The sequence below is a fragment of the Rhinichthys klamathensis genome, unplaced genomic scaffold (genome assembly GCF_029890125.1).
Source record: "Rhinichthys klamathensis goyatoka isolate OS25496 unplaced genomic scaffold, OSU_Roscu_1.1 h1tg000611l_1, whole genome shotgun sequence".
Lineage (NCBI taxonomy): Eukaryota > Metazoa > Chordata > Actinopteri > Cypriniformes > Leuciscidae > Rhinichthys > Rhinichthys klamathensis.
Window position 1 is genome coordinate 709,776 of NW_026607064.1, and position 22,725 is coordinate 732,500.

General features: G+C 40.3%; 1 protein-coding gene across 1 annotated transcript in view; it reads left to right on the top strand.

Annotated features, from left to right (window-relative positions):
• Positions 1 to 217: 217 nt before the first annotated feature.
• The window catches only part of dact3a (dishevelled-binding antagonist of beta-catenin 3a), a 27,534-nt gene continuing 5,026 nt past the window's right edge, over positions 218 to 22,725 (top strand). Inside the window, exons 1-2 of the mRNA XM_056240762.1 lie at positions 218 to 600; positions 22,376 to 22,475. Of these exons, the coding sequence (XP_056096737.1) occupies positions 403 to 600; positions 22,376 to 22,475 (298 nt within the window). The 5' untranslated portion in view covers positions 218 to 402. The remainder of the gene's footprint in view (positions 601 to 22,375; positions 22,476 to 22,725) is intronic.

Genomic DNA, 22,725 nt, shown 5'->3' on the forward strand with positions numbered 1-22,725 from the left:
TTTATATCTATTTATTCCCTCATGTATTTATTTAGCTATATATTTATTTATACATGTATTAATTTTATATAGAAGTGGATACGTTAATTTATTTTTAACGGCTCTCGGTCCTCAATGGGGCGGGGCTATTAAAAATATTCATTTGCGGAGAAAGTCTGCAGCCAATGAAAAGCGGAAGGTCAGAATATGCTAATGAGCTCTTGACAGCTGTGACTGGAAAGTCTGGAATCCTGCAGCTCGTGAGGAGGAGAGGAACCGTTAACTCTCTCAAGTCTCGAACTGACAGGATTTCATCATGGAAACCACATTTACTTCATTACAAACGGCTGTCGGTGTAGAGTAACGTTAAGTGTGCGGTTTCCCTCCTCTTTAGATGTGTTTGCGGTGAAGGAGTCGTTAATAATGTTCCGTTTGTTCTCCTCGGAGCGCGGGAGACAGAAGCAGCGGCTCGAGCTCAGTCTGGCGGGAATCTGCGAGCTCGAGCTGCTCAAGCGCAGGCACGAGGCGTTGGTCATCAGCGCGCTCGCGCTACACGCACCCGAACCGGAACCGAACCCGAGGTACCCGAACCAGAACCCGAACCCGAGGTGCCCGCCGCCGGTAAGCCTTCTTCACGGATAGCTTTATAACGTTACACTTTAGAAACACTGGAGAAGGAGTTTAATTTGTTAAATACGCGAGGGAGATGTTTTACATAACGAATCTTCACTTATTAATCCACTCACAAAAAGAAAACACAAAAAACTGTAGAAACCGTTTTCACTCCGAAATTCCACAAATAATTTGGAGCTTAATGACTTAAATAGTAATTTCCTCTAAAACAACACTATATAAATTGTGGGTTGTTTATAAGGTCAAATATGGACAAACCCAACCGTTGGATTCAAAAATGTAATTTAAAATTTAAAACCAACGGTTGGGTTTGTCCATATTTGACCGTTGAAACAACCCAGCATTATAACAGCTTTAGTAATAGTATGTTTTAGTGCTATGAGTTTATTTTTTTACAGTAAAGCAGAACATAATTGTCATGATCATTCGCGAAATGTGTTGTTTTTGTCCCTCAGACTAAAGTTTGAAGTATATCATGAGCAGAATATAAGAATAATGTTCACATTGTTGAGCCACAGAAAGTGTTGGGTTGAATCTTTCACAGGTCCGGTTCTTCAATAATCATTCAAATAAGGTTATATTTGTTAGCATTAGTTTACTACATTAGTTAAAAATACTTCTAAAGCATTTATTAATTTGAGTTACTGCTATTTTTAACATGTACTAATCTATTATTAAAAAAAAAAAAGTCGTGTCTGTTTATTATTTGATGGGCCTGAGCTTATATAAAAGATACTGTAACCAATATTTAATGCATTAACTAACTAATTGGAGTTTGTTATAGTGTTTCCCGTTTTCTTCCCGTATTGTTTTGTATTGTTGCTGTACAAACACACACACACACACAGGCTAAGTAAGGTTAATTAAATAATATTAACATATACAACATTTGATTTTAATAATTCATTCCTTAATATTGTACTTAAACTGAGATTAATAAATGCTTGGAAGTTTTTATTATTGATAACTAGTTAAATGGTTCCTACAGTGTAATTAAACTGAATTAAACTGACTTGTACAGTGTTACTATTAGGGATGTCACGGTACCAAAATTCCAGTAGTCGGTACCGATACCATTAAAATGTTAAGGTTCTCGGTACCAATTTCGGTACCACAGCAAAATCAGTTTGAACTGTTTTTTTTTTTATTGTTTTTTTAACTATTTGAAATATATATATATATATATATATATATATATATATATATATATATATATATATATATATATTAAATTCAATTCAATGACTTTATTTTTTATGATGGTAAATTTATGAAAGGATTGAAGGCTACATGCTGTTTAAACGAAAATATTGATGATATTGAGAAATATTGCTTATAAAAAAAGTCAAGTGAAAAATAAGCAACCTTCTATGCACACATTATTATTATTAGTAGTAGTATCTTTAATTAATGGAGACGTAGTTAAATCTATTGTACAGTAGCCTAATATAATTATTTCTGTCAATTTCTTTAAGTTAAACCGAACTTTTATTTTGACGGGTTGCCGTGAAGACCTTTGAGTTTCTGTGTGTGTATGATATGACGATAGTTTTTCTCAAATGAAACGGTAAAACGCTCATGAAGTGACTCTCGGAGATGAATTGAATCATGAATCATGTCATCATATCGTGAGGCAGCAGAGACTGAAAACAGCGCGAGCGTCACTCGTGCTTCAGTGTGTGTGTGTGTGTGTGTGTGTGTGTGTGTGAGGTAACGTTTAATGAAACCGCGCGTCTGCGCCGTTCATTCACACAAGCAGAAGATGAAGGGTTCATATTTAAATAGTCGTTTTGCAGTTTAATATACACAGACACCACATCAGCAGCGCCGCCGGTCGCCATGTCTCAGCGCTTTCATGAAGCGGACGCAACTTCACGCCCTTCGTGCATGCATGCGCATCCAGAACCGGGTTTGACTGGGTACTCGGTACCACCGGGACTTGGTACCGTGACGTTTAAAAATTTTTAGTACCGACTTGGTACCGAAGTACCGAATATTTTGACAACACTAGTTACTATATAGCTATATACTATATAGTCGTATAGTCATTTAGATCAGTCTTGATTTTTTATTTTTTTAAACTCAGCATCAAAGCTGATACATGAATGAAATATAATGAAAAACTCAAATAAATGGCCTGATCTTTGAGACATTTACAGTAGAAGTATTAAATCATTACAGTTTTTCTGAATGGCTAAAACACTAAACCCCATTATCTGAACCAAATTCTCAAAAGTCTAAACCAATTTGTCGAATAAATCACTCTTTCTGTAAAACATTAACCCTCTGGGGTCTGAGGTGTTTTCAGGGTCCTTGAGATGTTTTGGCATGCTCTGACATTTGTGCTTTTTTCAGTTGCTTATAAACATATTAATGGCAAAGGTGTAATTACACTCTATATAGCACACACAGGGCTACCATAATATGTGAGCAACATGTATGTACATGTTTGTATTTTTGAGAGAATATTGTTTATGCGTGGTTATTGAAAAAACTAAAAAATAAAGTTTATAATATAAGGCCACAAATAACATACTAAATATTTGTCCACAAGACTTTTGACTAGTGGATGTTATCGCCTAGAGTTTTTGCTTCAAATTGATCTGAAAATCATTCTGCCTTATCATTCACATAAAACAATAGATTGTTTTAAATTGTGAAAAACATTTTTTTGTTTGCAAAGGCAATATGCGGATAGGGGGAACGGCCCAACCCCCTCATGAATAATTAGGCAGTTCTCACCTGAGCAGACTGCATACTAATGAGCCTTTCATTCAGGGGTGTCACACAAAAAAGAATGCAAGGACAATATATATACACTACCGTTCAAAAGTTTGGGGTCAGTGAGAATTTTATTTTTATTTTTTGGAGGAAAGAAAACAATACTTTTATTTATCAAGGAATAATTAATTTGATCGAAAGTGACAGTAAAGACATTTATAATGTTACAAAAGTCTTTTGAACTTCCTATTCATCAAAGAATCCTAAAACAAACAAAAAAACTGTACAACTGACAGACCAACAACTGTTTCAACATTGATAATAATAATAAATGTTTCTTGAGCATCAAATCCTCATATTATACTGATTTGTGAAGGATCATGTGACACTGAAGACACTGACACTGGTGATGCTGAAAATTCAGCTTTGATCACAGGAATAAATTACACTTTACTATATATTCACATAGAAAACAGCTGATTTACACTGGAGATAATATTTAATACTATAACTGATTTTTGTTGTATTTTTAATCAAATAAGCGCAGCCATGGTTAGCAGAAGAGAATTCTTTTAAAAGTATTTAAAATCGTACCGACCCCAAACTTTTGAACGGTAGTGTATATAAATAAATAAATGTTTATACACACACACACACACACACACACACACATATATATATATATATATATACAAACAATCAAAATTTAAATGAAAGCCATCCACCGCGGTAAAAATAAACCAGTCGCATTGCAAAGTCGTTCGCGAAATGACCGCCAGGTGGCGCAAAGGGACATTTAGCAAAACGTAAGTGGGGCTAATGTCTATTAACAGTAGCCTAAGGATGAAATACTACAAGTTATGGTAATTTCCAAATAAGCCTACAACAAATTGTTGGTCATACAGATAAGATATAATCTTTTAAAACTTTAAAAGGCTAAAGTAGGCCTACACTCTCACAGGCTAAAGACAAAACGTTTTCTCGCTCATGTCAGAAACAGACGTTTGGGTATTTCTCAGTCAGAAAATTCATAGCCGAGCGGTAGAACTTACGGTTCATCATCAAGATGACACGGGTTCAAATCCCGCACAAACATGGTCTGCTGTAAATTTTATATTTATTATTGCAAAGAGATTTGTCTAGCTCTAAAACTCTGTTACACCATACAGTTTTTTTTTTTGCTTATATTTATAAAATACATTTCCATTTCATGCATTTCATGCATTTCCATTTCACACTAAGTAAAAATACAAAAAAACAAAATAGTATCCAACAGAACGACTTTGCATCTGTATAATAATAGGCTACCAATCGTAATTTCAAAAGCAGTTCTGTAAAAAAATAAATTATATATAGCCTATATATATAGGCTATATATATATTATTTTTTTTATTCCAGGCTCTCATGCCACACCCCCGATTTTTCACGCTGAAGTGTCAACCCGGTCGGTCAAATTCCTGAAGGATATAGTTTATCTATAGATACCTGTTGAGCCACTCGTGATCGACTAGTTATTATACCGCAAATTAGTTAAAATATCCCGTAATCTATCTAGAGCGAGCGTGCATGCGAGACAGATATTGTGCTCCAAACCGTGCGCGCGCATGGCAGAGAGGTCTGTTCCCTAACCTAGAGTTTTTAAAAACATTGTTTTAAGTAAAGTGTGATTTGCCAGGGGGGGTTGTGATTTCCTTCTGGTCTAAAAATCCCTGCTTCTGCTGAATTATTTTAATCCCCACACCCCTCCCTCCACAGCTAATCAATGCTATAGGCTACTTCACCAATATCAAATATATAAAATAGAGATATGCAACAGGCACGTTTAAACGACAAACAATAAAATCAAAACCAGCGTTTCAGTTTTTCATTAGTTCCAGTGGCCTGAATGCATGCACGGCTTTTCAAATTTCACAAAGCGTGTTGAGATTATTTTGAATGAAATATTGAAGTTTATAATTAAGTGTTTTGGCACACCACGCCGAGTGGCCCTATGCATTTTTCTAAAGTCGGGTTTTATTCTGGCATGGTGAGTTAGTGTTCGACAAACACGGCGGCGCGTTCATTTAGATTAATTTATTTTTCTCATTATTACAGCTAAAATAACTTAGTAGGCGACTCCGTAATTTTTTGGTCATACAGATAAGAGTAGAGTAGCTTACATCGTTCAAAACTGTAAACTTGTATTCATATTAGGCTAACGACAAAAACAGTATAGGCTATCTGTCGTCTCTGTCTCCGGGAACTGCGCGTCACAAAAATGAACCGAAAGCCACTTCAGCTCAGTCACGATAAGAAATCGGCTATGTCTAAAGCCTTTAAATGTCTAAATATTTAGGCTAATAAATGTTATCTGATTATAGGCTAATCCATATGAAAACTAGAGGAACAGAGGATCTACTCAAACATGCAATGTAAGCGCTTCCCAATGAGAAAATGACAAGGGTGAAAATCTCGCTCTAATTAAATGTAGGCTAAATCGCCCTGAATTAAAATGTAAAAACAGATCAAATAATGTATTTGTCGAAATGTTGCGATATTGTTTCATTTAAGTTCATAATTGTTCTATAAATGTTATTTAATTTAGCAGCATTACCACGAAGCACCGTGTTTCGATATTTATTTGAATAATACAAAATCAAATAAAAACTTAATTCACAAATTGCATGCCTGGTTGTAAGGATCCAAAGATCCCTGTAGAATTTAATATTGAGTTGAACATTTTGTTCATGACAACAAATTAACAAGCGTTTTTTCAGATTATATTTAGTTTTGCTTGGAAAAAGCTGCCCCAAACCAGTTTTATTTCATCAATTATTGAAATAATGAAATATTTAGTAATAAACTTTTATGACAGAAATATCACTAGGCTACATGTAATTCCATTTAATTCCTTCATTATCAACACTGTCTAAAATAGCGATTTAAGTGTGAATTGCGACTTCTCTTTGTGTTAAGTCAGCCTCAGACTCCGATAGCCTGTGGGGGGTTGGAGGGACAGTTGCTGGACAAAGGTGTTAATGTTCCTCTTTCATATGGAGAGTGTCGGATAGCCAGCCTGATGAGCAGGCAAAATTATTGTAAGGATAAATCTGTGTCCAAATGTAGGCCCCATATTTTATATAAATTTATAATAGTAGTTTTAGTATATTATAAATATTGTAGTTTATTTATTGTAGCCTATTTAAAGTTTTTTTTTACACAAAATTTCAATTGAAGTTATTGTACGGTGAATTCAACAAGGCGTGCTGTGTCTTTGAAGCAACAATTAAAGGCTAAATAATTTTTTCGTGATTTGTATGGCTGACACGCAGCGACATATACAGTAGTATTATCAGAGCGAGGGAGACTAAATAAACTTGTTAAAAAGAGATCCAGTGCGAGAGAGGCAAAGAGAAACGCATGTTTTTAATTTAAATATGTTTCTTTGGACAATTTTCGTTTTGTACTGTTTTAATTGTTTAATTTAGCTGTAATTTCTTTGGCAATACGAATTTAAAATGTCGCAAGAATAAGATTAGCCTAGTGTTTCTTATTTTGCATCGCAAAAGAAATAAACTCTAAACCGATGCAACCCTGTTTTAAATTAAAAAAAAACTGTCCCGACACTTTATTTAAACCTTGAAATGTTCGAACTTGGTTTCAAACATAAGTAATTTTTGTGTTCTTTTACATTACACAATAATTTAGCAGACTAAAGACGAGCTTCTTCTTTTTCATTTTCTGATGCAATCGGCTGACAATCTTCCTTCATCAGTTTTTGTCGTTTGTGCAGCGGCTGCGGTTCTACAGGAATGTAGCAAATTTATGTTGTAATGATAATCAAACAAAACTCTTGACTTTAAATAAGTAAACAGATATAAACAGTTACCTATTTAAGCATCAAGGTGGGAAAATATAAACGTAGGACAACATCGGTTAACAACATGTATGCTACATTGAGATTCGATCTCGGGTCTGTTGAAGCTCCTCGAAGCTCGTGTCGTTGCGTTGATCACTGAGCTACCGTCTGTACGCTGATAATGTTGTAAAGCCTCATTCATGTAGCCTAAATGTTTTTATTGCAATGTTTTATGTTGAAATGTTTTCATTATTTATTCAATTACATTTCAGTAGCCTAATTTCAGTATTGTGATTATGAATTATTTTAACTACATTTCACTTGTTGAATTCTTCTGCTACCAGCTTTCAATCGCTCTGAATGAGCCGCGGTGCGGCAGCAGATTACGCATTAGAGAGAATAAACCGGAATAAACAAACACTTTTCAGAGTCTATGATTGTAGCGCCTCTTAGCGGTAAAAGGCAGCAAATACACCACACATTTTACCGCCGCGGTGGAACGGCTGATGTGGGCATTGTCATGGCTTGCCTCGACATTTGCGTTTGAATAGCGCGCGTCCTCCGTGGGCGTGTCAGATTAACGCGTAATGAAGTGTAATGAGCTGGGGAAAAAAATACTGACAGCACTCTCTTTTCATACAGATTGCATAAACTGAGAATATTTGTTTTTTTATATAAATTACTTCATTTAAAAGAAGAGAATTTAAGCTTCATAAAGAAAAACCTCTCGTGCCTGTGTGACAAGTAATCGCGGAGTTACAGTTAATCTTAGGACGCGTTTCAGAATGGACTTCACTGACAGAGAGAACGCAGAACTCGCATCATGTTTGTTTTTCTTTATTTGGTGAAAAGCACAACACTTTGTTTTTATTGTGAGTATCCACAAAAAAAATAGAAACTTAACAGGATCTAATGATGTACAACACTTATATGTAAGATCAAAATTAACCGAGTATTTTGAGTCTCTTTTACACTGATAAGAAAAAAAGCGAGACAATCGCGCCGGCGCGATAGCCGACCCCAGGGGGTTAAACAAGTCCAGGTTGTTAAAACACGGTTTGCAAATCTCATGCACTCTCTTTTCAAAACTCTGAACACATTCTCACTCGCTAAAACACATGTCGCACTGTGATGCACTCGTGTTTCACTACACTAAACACAGGCCGGCGAAAGCTAAACACAACTACACACAGGTGTCATCGATTTGACACAACGACTCAATATTGCTCACACTTGTTTCTAATGATGTGACCAAACCAACTGTACATATACAAGTCAGTTCAGAGTCCCAAACTTTACTCAAAATGTTGCACTGAATGTTGATACCAACAATGGATGGAAACAATATAAGAGGAGGAAGAGGAAGAGGAGGAAGAGACCAGCATGAAGAATCTCTCTCACTGACCGTGACTCTGCATTCGCACAACTCTTCTGACTGTACTTTACTGTACATGCTTTTCATTTAGAGTTTTTTACTGTAACCTTTGTGGCTTTTGCAGTTGGTCACTGTATGTTCACAGTGTGCAAGAGCTGATATACAGACCTTCGATGGGCCACTATTCAATATCCAGTGCAACACTACACTTGTAGTGGATACAGTATACAATTCATTCACCTTAAGTTGTCATTACTATACTTTTTACATAATTGCAAAATTTGTTTTGTTACAATATGCTATTTTTCTTTACCTGCATGCTTTGTGTTCTGTGTTCTCCACTTTCTTTTTGATGTAGTGTTTACAGTTTTTCTCGATTGCTTAAACACTATAACCAGGCTTTTGAACTAAAATTTCAAAACCATAATGCCATTTATCAAAAAGCACACCCATTTCACTGAACTATGAACACTATTCCCCTGTTTTGACACATTAGTCAGATTTGTTGAACTGTCACAGCAAAACTCTACACACAAATCCCTTCATTTCTCACTGCCTACACCACGTGGTCATTTAGAAAGCACTAGCATTCAATATTGTTCACTCAAGTCAGCTCAGCTTCAGCTCAGTTAGCACACAATTACCCAGGTGAAAACACTAAGAGTCAAAATTGAACACACATCAGTCAGATCCTTCAATAGATAGATAAAAGGTTATACAATCTTTTATAAAAGATAAAAATCAGTTTACTGAGTTTAGGAACAATGGATCCACAGAGAAATTAAGCAATAGGTCGAGGAGGGAGAGGGAGAGGAGGAGGAGGAGGAAGAGGAGGAGGGAGAGGAGAAAGGGAAGAGGAAGAGGAGGAGAAGGGGGGAGAGGAAGAGGAGGAGGAAGATTAGGAAGAGGAAGAGGAGGAAGGGCAAGAAGACAAGCAGTCTCGGATGAAATTCAAGCCACTTTGGTTGGCCATGTCCTTGTCCATGGTATGACTATGAGGGAGGCTGGGCAACGAGTACAGACAAATTTGAGTCGCTTCACCGTCGCCTGAACGTCGCTTCACCATCATCAGAACCTTCAGGGAGGTGTGGTGGCAAACAGATTTCTATCACTGAATAAGAGACAAACATTTCCAGTTGCCTTTGATGAGGTTTATGTTCTTGCAAGAAAAGGCCAGCATTCGTACAGTCACACAGAGTGGCTGCAGAGTGTGACAGTGAAGGGAGGGCATCCTTTCTCCTTTATAGTCTTGACTCCCAGACTGTTATCTTTCTAGGCCAATGGTGGTATTTCAACCATACGTGGAACATTCTTAGACTCTTAGACATCATATTGTATCCTTGAGTGGAGGCATGTACCAACACTCTTTACCATTCCAATACAATTCCAGATTTGAATAAGGTTTGTGTGTGCTCTTTTACTGTCATATGATGCTCACACACATCTTACGTAAGAGTAGGAGCGAGTAAAAAAAAAAGATGGATGGACCACAAGCAACATGACTTACCAGTTTTGGAAATGTTGTTTTGAATTTATAGCACTAGTGTGTAAGACTATGTTGTAGTGTGTGTATTTTTGAGGGCTTGTGTGTCCTGTCTGAGGGCAAAGTTTGGTTTTTCAGCAAGAGTGAATGGTTTTGAGTGTAGAGCTTCATTTTGACCTGAAAATAGGATGTTTGGGGAATTGGGTGAGACGTTATGGATTTGTGTTTACTGTTTTGAGAATATGAGGCATAGTTTCAAGAAATGTGTTTAAGCAATCGAGAAAAACTGTAATAGAGATGCACCGATTACAATTTTCTAGGCCGATTCAGATTTCCGATTTTTCTTGAGTTTGACCTGCCGATTCCGATTTCCTTTTTTTAAACCACTTTACAGCACACACAAATATTTATTTTCTATCTTCTCTTTAATAGAACATTTTGCATAGAACATTTTTTAACAGATAATCGCTATAAAATAGGACTATATAAATTACTCCTGGTGTGGGAAATCCACACACATCTAAAGTGCAGTGTTATGGAAGAACCATTTCCTTTTCACATCCAATATCCAACTAAAAAAAATTGATATATTTAGCAAACTTTTCTATGAAAACAGGTAATGGCAATAAAATAATATATAAATAACAAATAAAAATAAAATAAATATAGCCTACCCTTGCAGTATCTATTTCTCAACACACACACACACACACGCCTATTGCAATCACTTGTACATCAATGGCAAGTTATATTTCTCAAACAGTTTTTCTCTCTGACACCTGTCCAGCCAGGCTAAACAGGACACGTGGAGCATGTGCAGGGAAACGATTGGGAATAAAAACAAGTTATTTTCTATAAATATTTTTGAGTCTTAATTTTCTTTTCTGACATAGCCTGGCTACTTCAGTTCTTGTTAAAACACACCAGACGTGCAAATTCTGTGCATTTTGGGCACTTTTGGGGTGAAATCATATTTATTTTGTCCATCAAAAGTATGCTTTCACTTTAATTGAGCGTGAGCAGAATAGACTCGGCGCTGAAACCCGCGCTTCACTGTTGCTCACGCGACGCTCCTGGTTGACGCTCACGCGCTGCTCCGGCTCCCGGTGTGAATGCACTCATTGATTAACATGCACGCCGAAGAAAAAAAAAACCCGCTGCTCACGCTTGCGGTGTGAAACGGTCGTAATTCACGAGGTTTCCTACATGTGTGTTCCGTGTGCACGTGTGATGCTGATGTTGCGCGATGTTAATCATGCAGCGCCCGAGTGCATTTGACCGGCATAAAATCGGCATGTCAGACTGACCGGCCGGTCGCCGATCATGGCCGATCACGTGAAAATCGGCCGATTCCGGTTACCAGCCGATCAATCGGTGCATCTCTAGTAGGGGTGGAACGGTACACAGAAGTCACGGTTCGGTTCATACCTCGGTTCAGACATCACGGTTCGGTACGATTTCGGTACAATGAAGTGAAAAGCAAAGCAAAAATGCAGAAGGCATTTTTATAAATGTCTTAAACCTTGTATTTTTTTAAATAAGTTTTATTAATAAAGGCATAGAACCAGTTTATTTGTAGTGCACTGACAGTAGTTTTATATAATTAGTTTATTAATTAAATTATTAAAAAGACGAAAAGACCTTGAGATATGTTTGGTAATTGTACCTGAATGAATTTAAAATTAATTTGCTATTTCAGATCAAGATATTTGTTTTCCTTCATTTTAATTAACTAACTTTATTCTCATCTGAATTATAAATAATTGATTTCGGTATAAAATAATACTACCATAAAAACTTTTGTTAACAGTTGTAGGTTACAGTTTGACAAGAGTTTAGAGTGTGACAAAAGCACAATGTTGTGTTTTATTTCCAGTGTACACAAATATAAGTAAACAATTTGCAGTTTTAATGATGTCCTGTATGAAAAAAATGACGGAGTATGTTTTTACGTTTCCACTGTTCGATCGCCCGTGCCTCTCTCTCTCACACACACACACACACACACACACACTGTTCATCGCGCGATTCGCGCCCGCGCCTCTCTCTCTCTCTCTCGCACGCGCGCGCACACAAACACACACACACTGTTCATCGCGCGATTCGCGCCCGCGCCTCTCTCTCTCGCGCGCGCGCACACACACACACACACACACTGTTCATCGCGCGATTCGCGCCCGCGCCTCTCTCTCTCTCGCACGCGCGCGCACACACACACACACACACTGTTCGATCGCGCCTCTCTCTCTCTCGCACACACACACACACTGTTCATCGCGCCTCTCTCTCTCTCTCTCTCTCTCTCTCTCTCTCTCTCTCTCTCTCTCTCTCTCTCTCTCTCTCTCTCTCTCTCTCTCTCTCTCTCTCTCTCTCTCTCGCGCGCACACAGACACACACTCCTGCATTGCAATCTTGATCGCAGCCTGTTCATTGCTGCGTTAACAGTCACACCAAAAGCGAATAGAGCGAAATTTATCGCTATTTAAGAGGTTTTTTTTTTATTTGTACCGTGTATTCTGCGTGCAAATTCGTGCACCGAACCGTGACGCCCGTACCGTTTCGGTTCAATACGAATACATGTACCGTTCCACCCCTAATCTCTAGTGTTTAATGGATGATCTGTAGTGTGTATAATATTGACTCATGTGTGCATGATCTGAGAGCGTTGTGTGTTTTTGAGCAGATAAATGGTTTTGAGGCGATTGCTTGATTTTGCCAGAAGAGTCAGAGGTTCTGTGAATGTGGTTTGAAAATTTGGTTTTGTGTTTAAGGTTTTGAGAAAGTGAGTGATGCTTTCAAGAAATGTGTTTTAGCAAATCAGAAAAACTAATTAATGATCACAATGTTATGAACAGTTATTTCAGACAGTAAAGCAGCGATAAAACAGAGTGAATCCGTTAATAAACATCTGCAGAAGCGTGGACTCGAGCAAGAGAGCGGCTCACGGACCAAACCGAACTGAACCAAACCGAACTGAACTGAACTGAACAAAACTGAACTGATTCGAACTGAACAGAACTGAACCAAACGTTGAGTTATGCATATAACTACTGTTCCCAGAAGGAGGGAAACGAGGTACAACACATTACTATGGGATATCGTGCTCTAGCGCCATCTGCTGAAGACACCTTTATTCACGCCTGAAAGGCCAATGACGCATGGCGACGTGGGCGGGGCTACCTGCCCACAGCATATAAATGCAGTCGTATGCGTCATTCCCTTTGTTCAGTCCAGCTCTTCACCGGGATCCTGACTGTGCGGGGCCCAGAGGTGTTGTACCTCGTTTCCCTCCTTCTGGGAACAGTAGTTATATGCATAACTCAACGTTCCCATTCAGTCGGTCAACTCGGCACAACACATTACTATGGGACCTATATTCACGCCCCGCAAAGTCGCTGAACTAAACGTAAGGGACCAGCACCGCCACATTACCCTTTTTCAAAAGAGCGACGGCCCCTAGTTAAAGAATCCCTGCGGTGAGCATGGCCTGAGTTACCATCGCCGCAGTGAGATCTTGCCGGTACACCGGACAAACATGCGCAGTGATGCATATAACTGGCATCCGCACAAAATCTTAAACCAAACCCATGACATTTCCATGCCCTAGAGTGCTCACACACCCCTCCAGGCAGAACCATCTCTTTATCTGCTATAGACAGCTTTCTACAATTCCATGTGAAAGACATCGCTTAGATAGCGGCTTCTTACTAGCTGAGTTGGAAAACTTGACAAAAGGCTGGTCAGACAAGCATTTAGCCTGTATCTGCTCAATGTACATGCGTATAACTCGCACAGGGCACAAAGCAAGTCTCCTGTCTTCCTCTGAGTCAGAGATTTTACAGGACAGGCAGCTCGAACGAGAGCGCACTCCCGACATGACTTTAGGCATACACGCCGTGTTCGGACACAACATCACCAAACGCAAATCGGGTGCAAAAGGAATGCACCAATAGCGCATGAAGATTACCAATGACAGGGCAGCATCCTTATATTCAAGGATTCTAAAGGCTCAAACCGAGGTTAACATATAGCCTCCAGATCTACCATTAGGTCATGATGATACTATTAAATTTTGTAACAAGCCTAAAACGCAGACCTTAAAGCCCAAAGTATACTTCGGCTATCCGCGTTACGCACACCGTCTGCATGACATAATTTACGTCAGGAGGGTCAACTGTGCGCATACAACACTGCGCAAGTGACTTGCTCGCTTGGGAACAAAGTTCACTAGCAAGTGTGCACACCGGATTTGTTTTTCCGCGCTCACGGCCGCCAAAGTAGTATACTTTGAAAGGCTTGCACCCTCAACTGTGCACAAGATGTGGTGAATATGGAAAATGGAAACAAATTTCCATAGCAAGTGTATGAGCAAAACATGCCTTTCTGTCCTTACGGCCAAAGGAGTACAGTATATCCTGAAAAGCTTGCGCTCCAAACTGTGCATGAGAGGGAGCGAAACTCTGGAGTTCCATGAACGTCCGTGCACTGTCCATGTGATGTAATTATCACCATCAGGAGAGTCTGCGGATGACTGCGCACGCCGTCCACGTGCAGCCCAATTTTTGCGACAGAGGAGGGTGTACGCACAACAGCGCATGTGTGAGTGACACGAATGAAGAATTTATATAGCGCGTTTCTTATGTACTGCCGTACAACCAAAGCGCTTCACAATCATGTCAGGGGTCTCTCTTCAACCAACGCCAGTATGCAGCATCCAGTTAGATGATGCGGCGGGAGCCCCAGTAAAACAGCGCCAGTGTGCTTACCACACACCAGCTATAGGTAGGAGAGAGAGTACTTGAAAACCAAAGTACTTAAAAACCAAATACACTAGATAGTGCACATGCGCAGAAAATGTTCTCCTACCCACACGGCCAAAGGAGTATACTTTGATAGCTCACGCTCTCAAAATGTAGTATACCCGGGTCCTTTAAAGAACCAAAGATGCTTGCTTTGGCGTAGAACCATTAATGTGCTTATGACATTAATGTGCTCATGACAAGCCGCAATGGCTGTCCAATAAAGTTCCAGCATGGAATGGGAGTGTTTTTTTGTTTTTGTTTTTTGTTTTTAGAGGAGAAATCAGTATCCCCTCAATGGGGCACTGATATGGCGATACAGGTCTTCGCCTGCACCAAGCTTCAAATACGCGCTACTTCAACACAATGCACTTAAAAATGCAAGCACTCCGTTTTGTAGCTTCAATCAGATTCTCCCTCCCTCAACTGGTTGGCCCCTAGAGACTACAGTGCTGGCCTGCTGGCTGAGGGTGCAGAATCTGCCTCCTGCCTGGGACGGCAGGTCCCTGCATAGGGAAAGACATCACAGTGTCCTTAACAGCAGCATCATTGATGCTTGTGTGCCATGTCTTTGCTGGCCAGCAAGAAGTCACCAAAATCAGTGACAGACCCTTCTGCGTACACCAGAGTCCTGGGCTATGTATGTGACAGGGGATTCACCCCCAGCGGGGCACTTCTATCCATAATCAAGAAAACAGCGGGTGGCCCGTGTTTTCTGCAAATGTTAAAAGATCCACATCGGCCTTGCCAAAACCGATCCCAGATCTGCGCCACAATTCAAGTGTGCACACGCCAGGGGAGACTCAGGTCTGCCCCGTATCAAAAGCATCCGTGCCACTTGCAGCAGGGACAGTGAGGGAGTACCCCCTTGCCTGCTTATATACAACCACTGTCGTATTTTTTTTATTCTGAATAACATGTTTGCCCTGTTGGGCCAAGTGTTTCCTTATCAGGAGAACTACTCCAGAAAGTTTATGTGGCGCTCTTACAGTACTGGTCTCACCACTCTCTTACAGAGTTTCTTGTTTGTGTCGTGACGCATTTGTCATTACTACTACACATGACGTAACTCTGCCCAGAGAAATTCCTTCTGTTAACAGATTCAGGTTACCCAGGGTGGTAGGTATCGGAGCCTGAATGCACAACGGCACTACCGACATATGCTTAAATGTCGCATGGCCTACAGCAAACTACCGAGCGGTCAGCGCGGCACTGCACATACAGAAAGGAGAATCCAGTTGTACTGCTGCTATCGAAGCCATGAGCCCCAGCAGTCTTAATACTGTGAGAAGAATAAAACGTGCTTGCCTCCCCAGCCAAAACTGAGCCAGACAGCGAAAATCATCTGCCCTCTGTTCGGTACTGCATCTATCTCCAGACCGAGATTTAACAGACTGAGATATAATAGCCCCTTTTGAGATTATCTGGAATCCCAGAGCTGGTAAATGTAAAACAAGCGTAAGTGTTTGTAACATTGCTTGTTCCATGCTGTCTTAAGCCAGGAGCAGTTCGTCCAAATAGGTGAACGATATTATACTCTGATGGCACAGCAAGACAACCACCGCTTCGGTGCTATAGGGGCCTAACTTGTAGGGAATCCCCTCAGAGGAGACCTCAGAAAATGTTCTGTGCTCCGGGTGGATTGTGGCAATATGCATCAGCAAATACACCAATGTAAGCCATACCTGAGGATGCAGAGGGCATAACAGGTGACATACTGCAAGCATTTCTGAACTTGTAACACATTAAAGTGTGTTCATCTGCTGTAAGTCTAAGATAGGGTGCAAAACCCTGTTTTTTTGGGGGGGTTTTTTATGGGGGAGGAATTAACGGCTGAAAAACCTCTTCCTCCATCTTTGCTTGTGGCAAAGCCTGAGTTACCTTTTATTTTTATTTTTGCTGAGGAGAGAACACTGATTTCCCCTCTCAGTAATGGGGAAGCCCTCTCGAACACCGAAGTTGCAGTTACTCCACCGAAACAGAGGGGGGCGCGAGAGAGACCGCAGCCGACAGCCCTACTGGAATCGTGCGAAGAAGCCAAGGTGTTCACGCGCGCGGGCCACCGCGGCTCGAGGCAGACAGCTAGGATTCCCAGGCATCAGTCCTAAGGAACCCCACGTCCAATTGCAAACATCGCTCAGCTGTAACGCTCTATTGCATATCACGACATTTTCCTTCTCTGTTGGCACACGGCCAGACTACGCGGTCAGCGATTCCAATGCATTATTATTGTTTTGACAAGCAAACACATGAGGCCTTGTATGCTGAACACATATTTATTTTATTGACAACATACTTAAAAAAATTACCCCCCTATCTTGCAGGGTTATTTTTACCCAATCTGTATAGATCTACAGGCGAGTTCTCATCCACTTCTCCGTATCAGGCCAGGTCACTCGAGCGACAGTTCCCGCTCTCCAATACAGATCAATGCAAGGGCCATCACTTCTCTTCCACCCACCTCGGGGAGGGCCTGATCTGCCCTGCTTAAAATATAACTTATACAGTATATATCATCAGAGCTGTCCTCGCCCGCATCCAGTGAGAGAATTCAGACTTAAGGCAGCCAGAGGAACCTAGTCGTGAACACTACACCGACACTCCTCGGCCAACTTTCCGTGGCCTCCAAAAACGGCAATCGCCGCATCTGGATTCGTATCCGAAGACAGGCAGACCGTGTTTGGCCACTGTCCCGCCGAGCACGCGCTACACGCCGCTCGAGTGCGCATTGTGCAACGATAGAGCTGCCGATAGTGCTCAGCACACATGCATTGGGGTTGGAGAGATTCCAAACACACCGGTGTGAGTTACATCATATCCTAATAAATACCCACATGACTTATGTTTAGATATGTCTCATGAAAAAGTGTATTAGCCATTTGTTAGTTGTGCTAAACTCGAGCTAAAGACTTCTCTTTTATGTCTTTTCCTTCAACAATAGTAACCATCATGGGTTTTCTTGTGAATGTGGCATGTTTGAACATTTTGTTTGAGAAAAACTTATTAGCCATTTGCCAGCAAAGCTGAACTTGTGCTAAAAGTTTTCTCTTTCTGCCTTAGTTTCGACAAGAATCACCACCGTGGGCTTTTATTCTTGCGAAAATGTGGCGTGATGATGTTCCAACAGCACGGTGAAGAGCTGAAGAACAAAGGGAATGACGCATACGACTGCATTTATATGCTGTGGGCAGGTAGCCCCGCCCACGTCGCCATGCGTCATTGGCCTTTCAGGCGTGAATAAAGGTGTCTTCAGCAGATGGCGCTAGAGCGCGATATCCCATAGTAATGTGTTGTACCGAGTTGACCGACTGAATGGGAACTGAACAAAACTGAACTGATTCGAACTGAACCGAACTGAACTGAACTGAACCGGACTGAACTGAACTGCGACTCTATGGTCTTCGGTGAAGCTGCTGTGACACGATCGTACTGTTAAAGCGCTGTAGAAATGAGGCTGATATAATAAGATAAAACACAGATCACAGTTAGAGGAGAAGCTCAGCAATTTAACCTTTTCTTCTCATCAATTATTCACACACACACACACACACTCACCCACTCAATCACACACACACACACACACTCGTTTGAACGCTGCAATTATTCCTTCACTTCTGAATCTGCAGGAGAAACACGAGCCGTTAATTACAGCAGAACTGGCCAATCAGAGCACAGGACCACCAGCACTACACACACACACACACACACACACAGAGACCACCAGCACTACACTAACACACACACTTGTGTTTATACACACACACACACAGATGAAAAGAGGGCAAGTGTTTCCGGCTGTTGTCTTGTGTCAGATTGCTGTCAGCACTGATGCCAGGAATAAACATTGAGAGTGTGTGTGTGTGTGTGTGTGTGTGTATGTGTGTCACTATCAGTGTGTGTGAAAGAGTGAGTGTAAGAGTGTGTGTGTGTGATTGAGTAAGTGTGTGTGTGATTAAGTGTGTGTCAGTAGTATCAGTGTGTGAAAGAGTGAGTGAGAGTGTGTTTGTGTGTGTGTGTGTGTGTGTGTGTGTGTGTCTCATCAACCTTCAGTGTGTGTGTGTGTGTGTGTGTGTGTGTGTGTGTCGTCAACCTTCAGTGTGTGTGTGTGTGTGTGTGTGTGTGTCTCTCATCAACCTTCAGTGTGTGTGTGTGTGTGTGTCTCATCAACCTTCAGTGTGATTGTGTGTGTGTGTGTGTGTGTGTGTCGTCAACCTTCAGTGTGTGTGTGTGTGTCTCGTCAACCTTCAGTGTGTGTGTGTGTCTCTTGTCAACCTTCAGTGTGATTGTCTGTGTGTGTGTGTCGTCAACCTTCAGTGTGTGTGTGTGTGTGTCTCGTCAACCTTCAGTGTGTGTGTGTGTCTCTTGTCAACCTTCAGTGTGATTGTCTGTGTGTGTGTGTCTTGTCAACCTTCAGTGTGATTGTCTGTGTGTGTGTGTCTTGTCAACCTTCAGTGTGATTGTCTGTGTGTGTGTGTGTTGTCTACTTTCAGTGTGTGTGTGTGTCCCTGTGTAAATCAGTCGATATGAATAATGGACAGTGCTCTTGTCTGATTGGGTGGGTCTCAGGGGCCGCTGTTTCCATGACGACGAGCCGCTTCATCAGCTTAAGCTAACAGCCTTAGCATGATCTTATTTGGGGGCCCAGGAGACATTAGTAAACACACACACACACACACTGCTGACATCTGACCTGTAAACACTTCCCCCAAAACACACACACACACAGTCGTCAGCTGTCGGACACAACACACTTCTGTACTGGTTATTCTGCTGGTGTTGTTTTCATTAATCAGAGTCTGAAACTGAACTAGTCTTGAAATACTAGATATCGTGATCAGGGTGGGTCGGTTTACTCATACGACAAATTGTGAAATTCCTGAAAAATGTTTTAATGAACAGTACTATGATTATTATTACTATTATTATTAGTACACTCTACAGTACAGTAATATATTTCTGTCATTGTCAAGTCCTACTCTTTTTCGACTTCCAAAGGACACAAGGACAACTCAAATTTCCGACTCAATCACTTTTATTTTTATTTTGGTTTGTCAGTTGATTGTGCTGTTCAGAAAATTAGGTTGTAAACCTTTAAAGACAGAGAACAAAAGTTACAATTTTATTCAAACATTTTAATCAAACATTAATGCATTTTAGCCTTTTAGATGGAATAAAGAAAAATGATTTCATTAATCTTCCAAATATGTTTGTAAAGTTAACATTTTACCACTTTTAACTTTACACCATCCTTTTTTATCTTATACTCTTAATTTTTTTCAAACTCAATGTAATATTATTTTAGCACAAACACAAAATAAATGAAGGAAATGCTGCAATGTGTTACTTAACATCTACACAGCAGTTAAACATAGCTCAAACATATTAAGCACAAACACCATGAAAGTAAATAAACATATTACAGACCATTGGCGTCTTTGGACTGAACCTACGAGTGAACTTGGAGCCTCTCCTCTCTGAAGTTATTTTTTTTTTCTGAGAACCTCCATGCTTTTTCAGGTGCTCCAAATCAGTGACAATTATAATCAGGTGACAAGCAGCCGGTTTGCTGCTGCTGGTGCACTCTGGGAAGTGAAGTTCTTTCTTAATCACTCCTGAGATTCAGCTCAACAGTCATAATTTCTTAAAGTTAAACTGAACTTATTTTGGCTCTGACATCATAGATGTAGACGGTCACGGTGAATTAGACACGTTTAATAAACCTGTTCGTTTCACAGTGTGTGTGAGAGAGAGCATGTGTGTGTGTGTGAGAGCGTGTGCGATAAACTATCCCTTTAATGTTAATAAAACAACAAAACACACAGAGGAAATCACTCGCTGCTCTTGCCTAATAGAAGCTTTAATAAGAATCAATGTATAATTTATACAGTCTATGTAGTGTTTTAATTTCATATTTGTTCATTTAATTACTTTCTTAAAGCTGCAGTCCGTAGCTTTTCCTCTTTGTCGCCATCTCTGTTTGAAGTCTGCAATTGCAGTCATTCGCGGAATTATTAATTTTACGTGAGTTGTACATCGGCATGAAACAGCGCGGAGGAACACAATGTTGTGAGGAGAGTGCGCGTCGCGGCTGTCGGTCACAGCGCCGGTGTGGATACTGGCATTCAGAATCACACATTATACTTTTTGGAAGTACAGGATGACCAACATAAGAATTTTCACCGGAAAATGTCATCTGAACAAGTAAGTGACATTCACTTTTGTTCAGATCAACTACGGGGAAAATGCATAGATTGCACTGCAGTAAATCGCGCTGATTAAATCTAACGATCGCTTATCATGTCGAACCGTGCAAATTATACTTTGTTCTCAAATTGTTAATGTTAACCTACAACATCAGCATTGCGTGACTACATTTAATGTGTTTTATGGTTACCTGTAGTTCAGAATTCATATTCTCCATAATAGCTAAATGAGAAAGGCACAACAAAGGAAACTCCATAACTGTGTGAATTAAGCAAACAATTGTGGTACTGTTACACGATTGAACTATTGAAATGTCTTACTTGTTCAGCTGAAAAAAGCGTCTCTTCTTCCGTTTTGAACCCCTTCAAAACACGGAGTTCACGCACCAAACGCCCTGCCTATGTTCCTTGTGTTCACATGAGACGGTTGCTGTCTTTCTCTAGCCGCTTTAAATCCGAAGTACGAAGTCTTTTGGGTTTTATAGTTGCTGAATCTCTAGTTGACACTGATTATTGTCGTTTGACCCTTTCTGGATCCGCCATAAGTTCAATTATGTAAAGTGCTGCGAGAAAAGGCATCTCTACTCTCCCCAACGTCAACATCCTCACGCGCAGTATAGCTAGCCGAAACTCCTTCTTTATGTGTACGGGTGTGACGTCATGACGCAAAGACATGCTCGAATTTCCCGCGGAAACCCACCAGTACCACTGGAAATAAAATCATTATTACAAGCTAACCGTTTTGAATCGAGCTACGGCAAGCAGATAGTTTTGAACACTGGCTGAATATGTTTTTTTTTTAAATAATTATTTTGGATTATTTTTAACTTGAAAAAAGTTACGGACAGCAGCTTTAAATGCTACTGCTAAATACATATACTTATCTGAACAAATAAAGCACTGTTTATTTATTTCATTTGTATATTAAGTTGTGTAATGTGTAATTTTAATAACAAAAAAATATCATTTTTATCTTCGCCACTTTGGCCTAAATGTGTGCCATTCTTTTTTATTTTATATTTTGTTACCTAAGGCTTTGTTTTTTTTAATAGGGACATTAGTTTGGCTGTAATGCTCAGTCACTTGCAAAATAGTAAAACCAACTTGATAAATAAGTTTTCTCCTTGCGCTTGCGCCGCCACGGTCATGGGGTCGATCCGCAGGGAAAGCAAGAACTGATGAGAATGTAAATGTGTGGCTTGAAATGCAGTGTGAGTCGCTTTGGATAAAAGCGTCTGCCGAATACATACATGTTAATCGTGATTTCCCTGGAAAAATCGAGATATGATATCTTTGCCATATCCCCTCCATCATGTGTGTGTGTGTGTGTGTGTGTGTTTCAGGAGGGCGTGTGGAGTTTGATGAAGCTCCTGCAGCATCAGGTCGGAGAGCTAAAGATGGACGCCGGCGAGACTGAAGCGTCACACACTCGACCCGGCTCAGGTACCAAACACACCACATGTTCATCATCACATGTTCATTAGGGGAGGGGAGGGGGGAGGGGGGGGGGGGGGGGGGGAGGGGGGTCTCAATCACATGACACTGTTATTACCCAGCGCTGGGAGATCCAGTGAGTAAGCGCTTGAATTCACCGCAGAATTGTTCATTTGCATTGAAGCAATAGTGAAGATTAAAAAGCATTTGGTGAACAGAAAACACATTATATTCCATCCGGAACAATTTTAACTTAAAA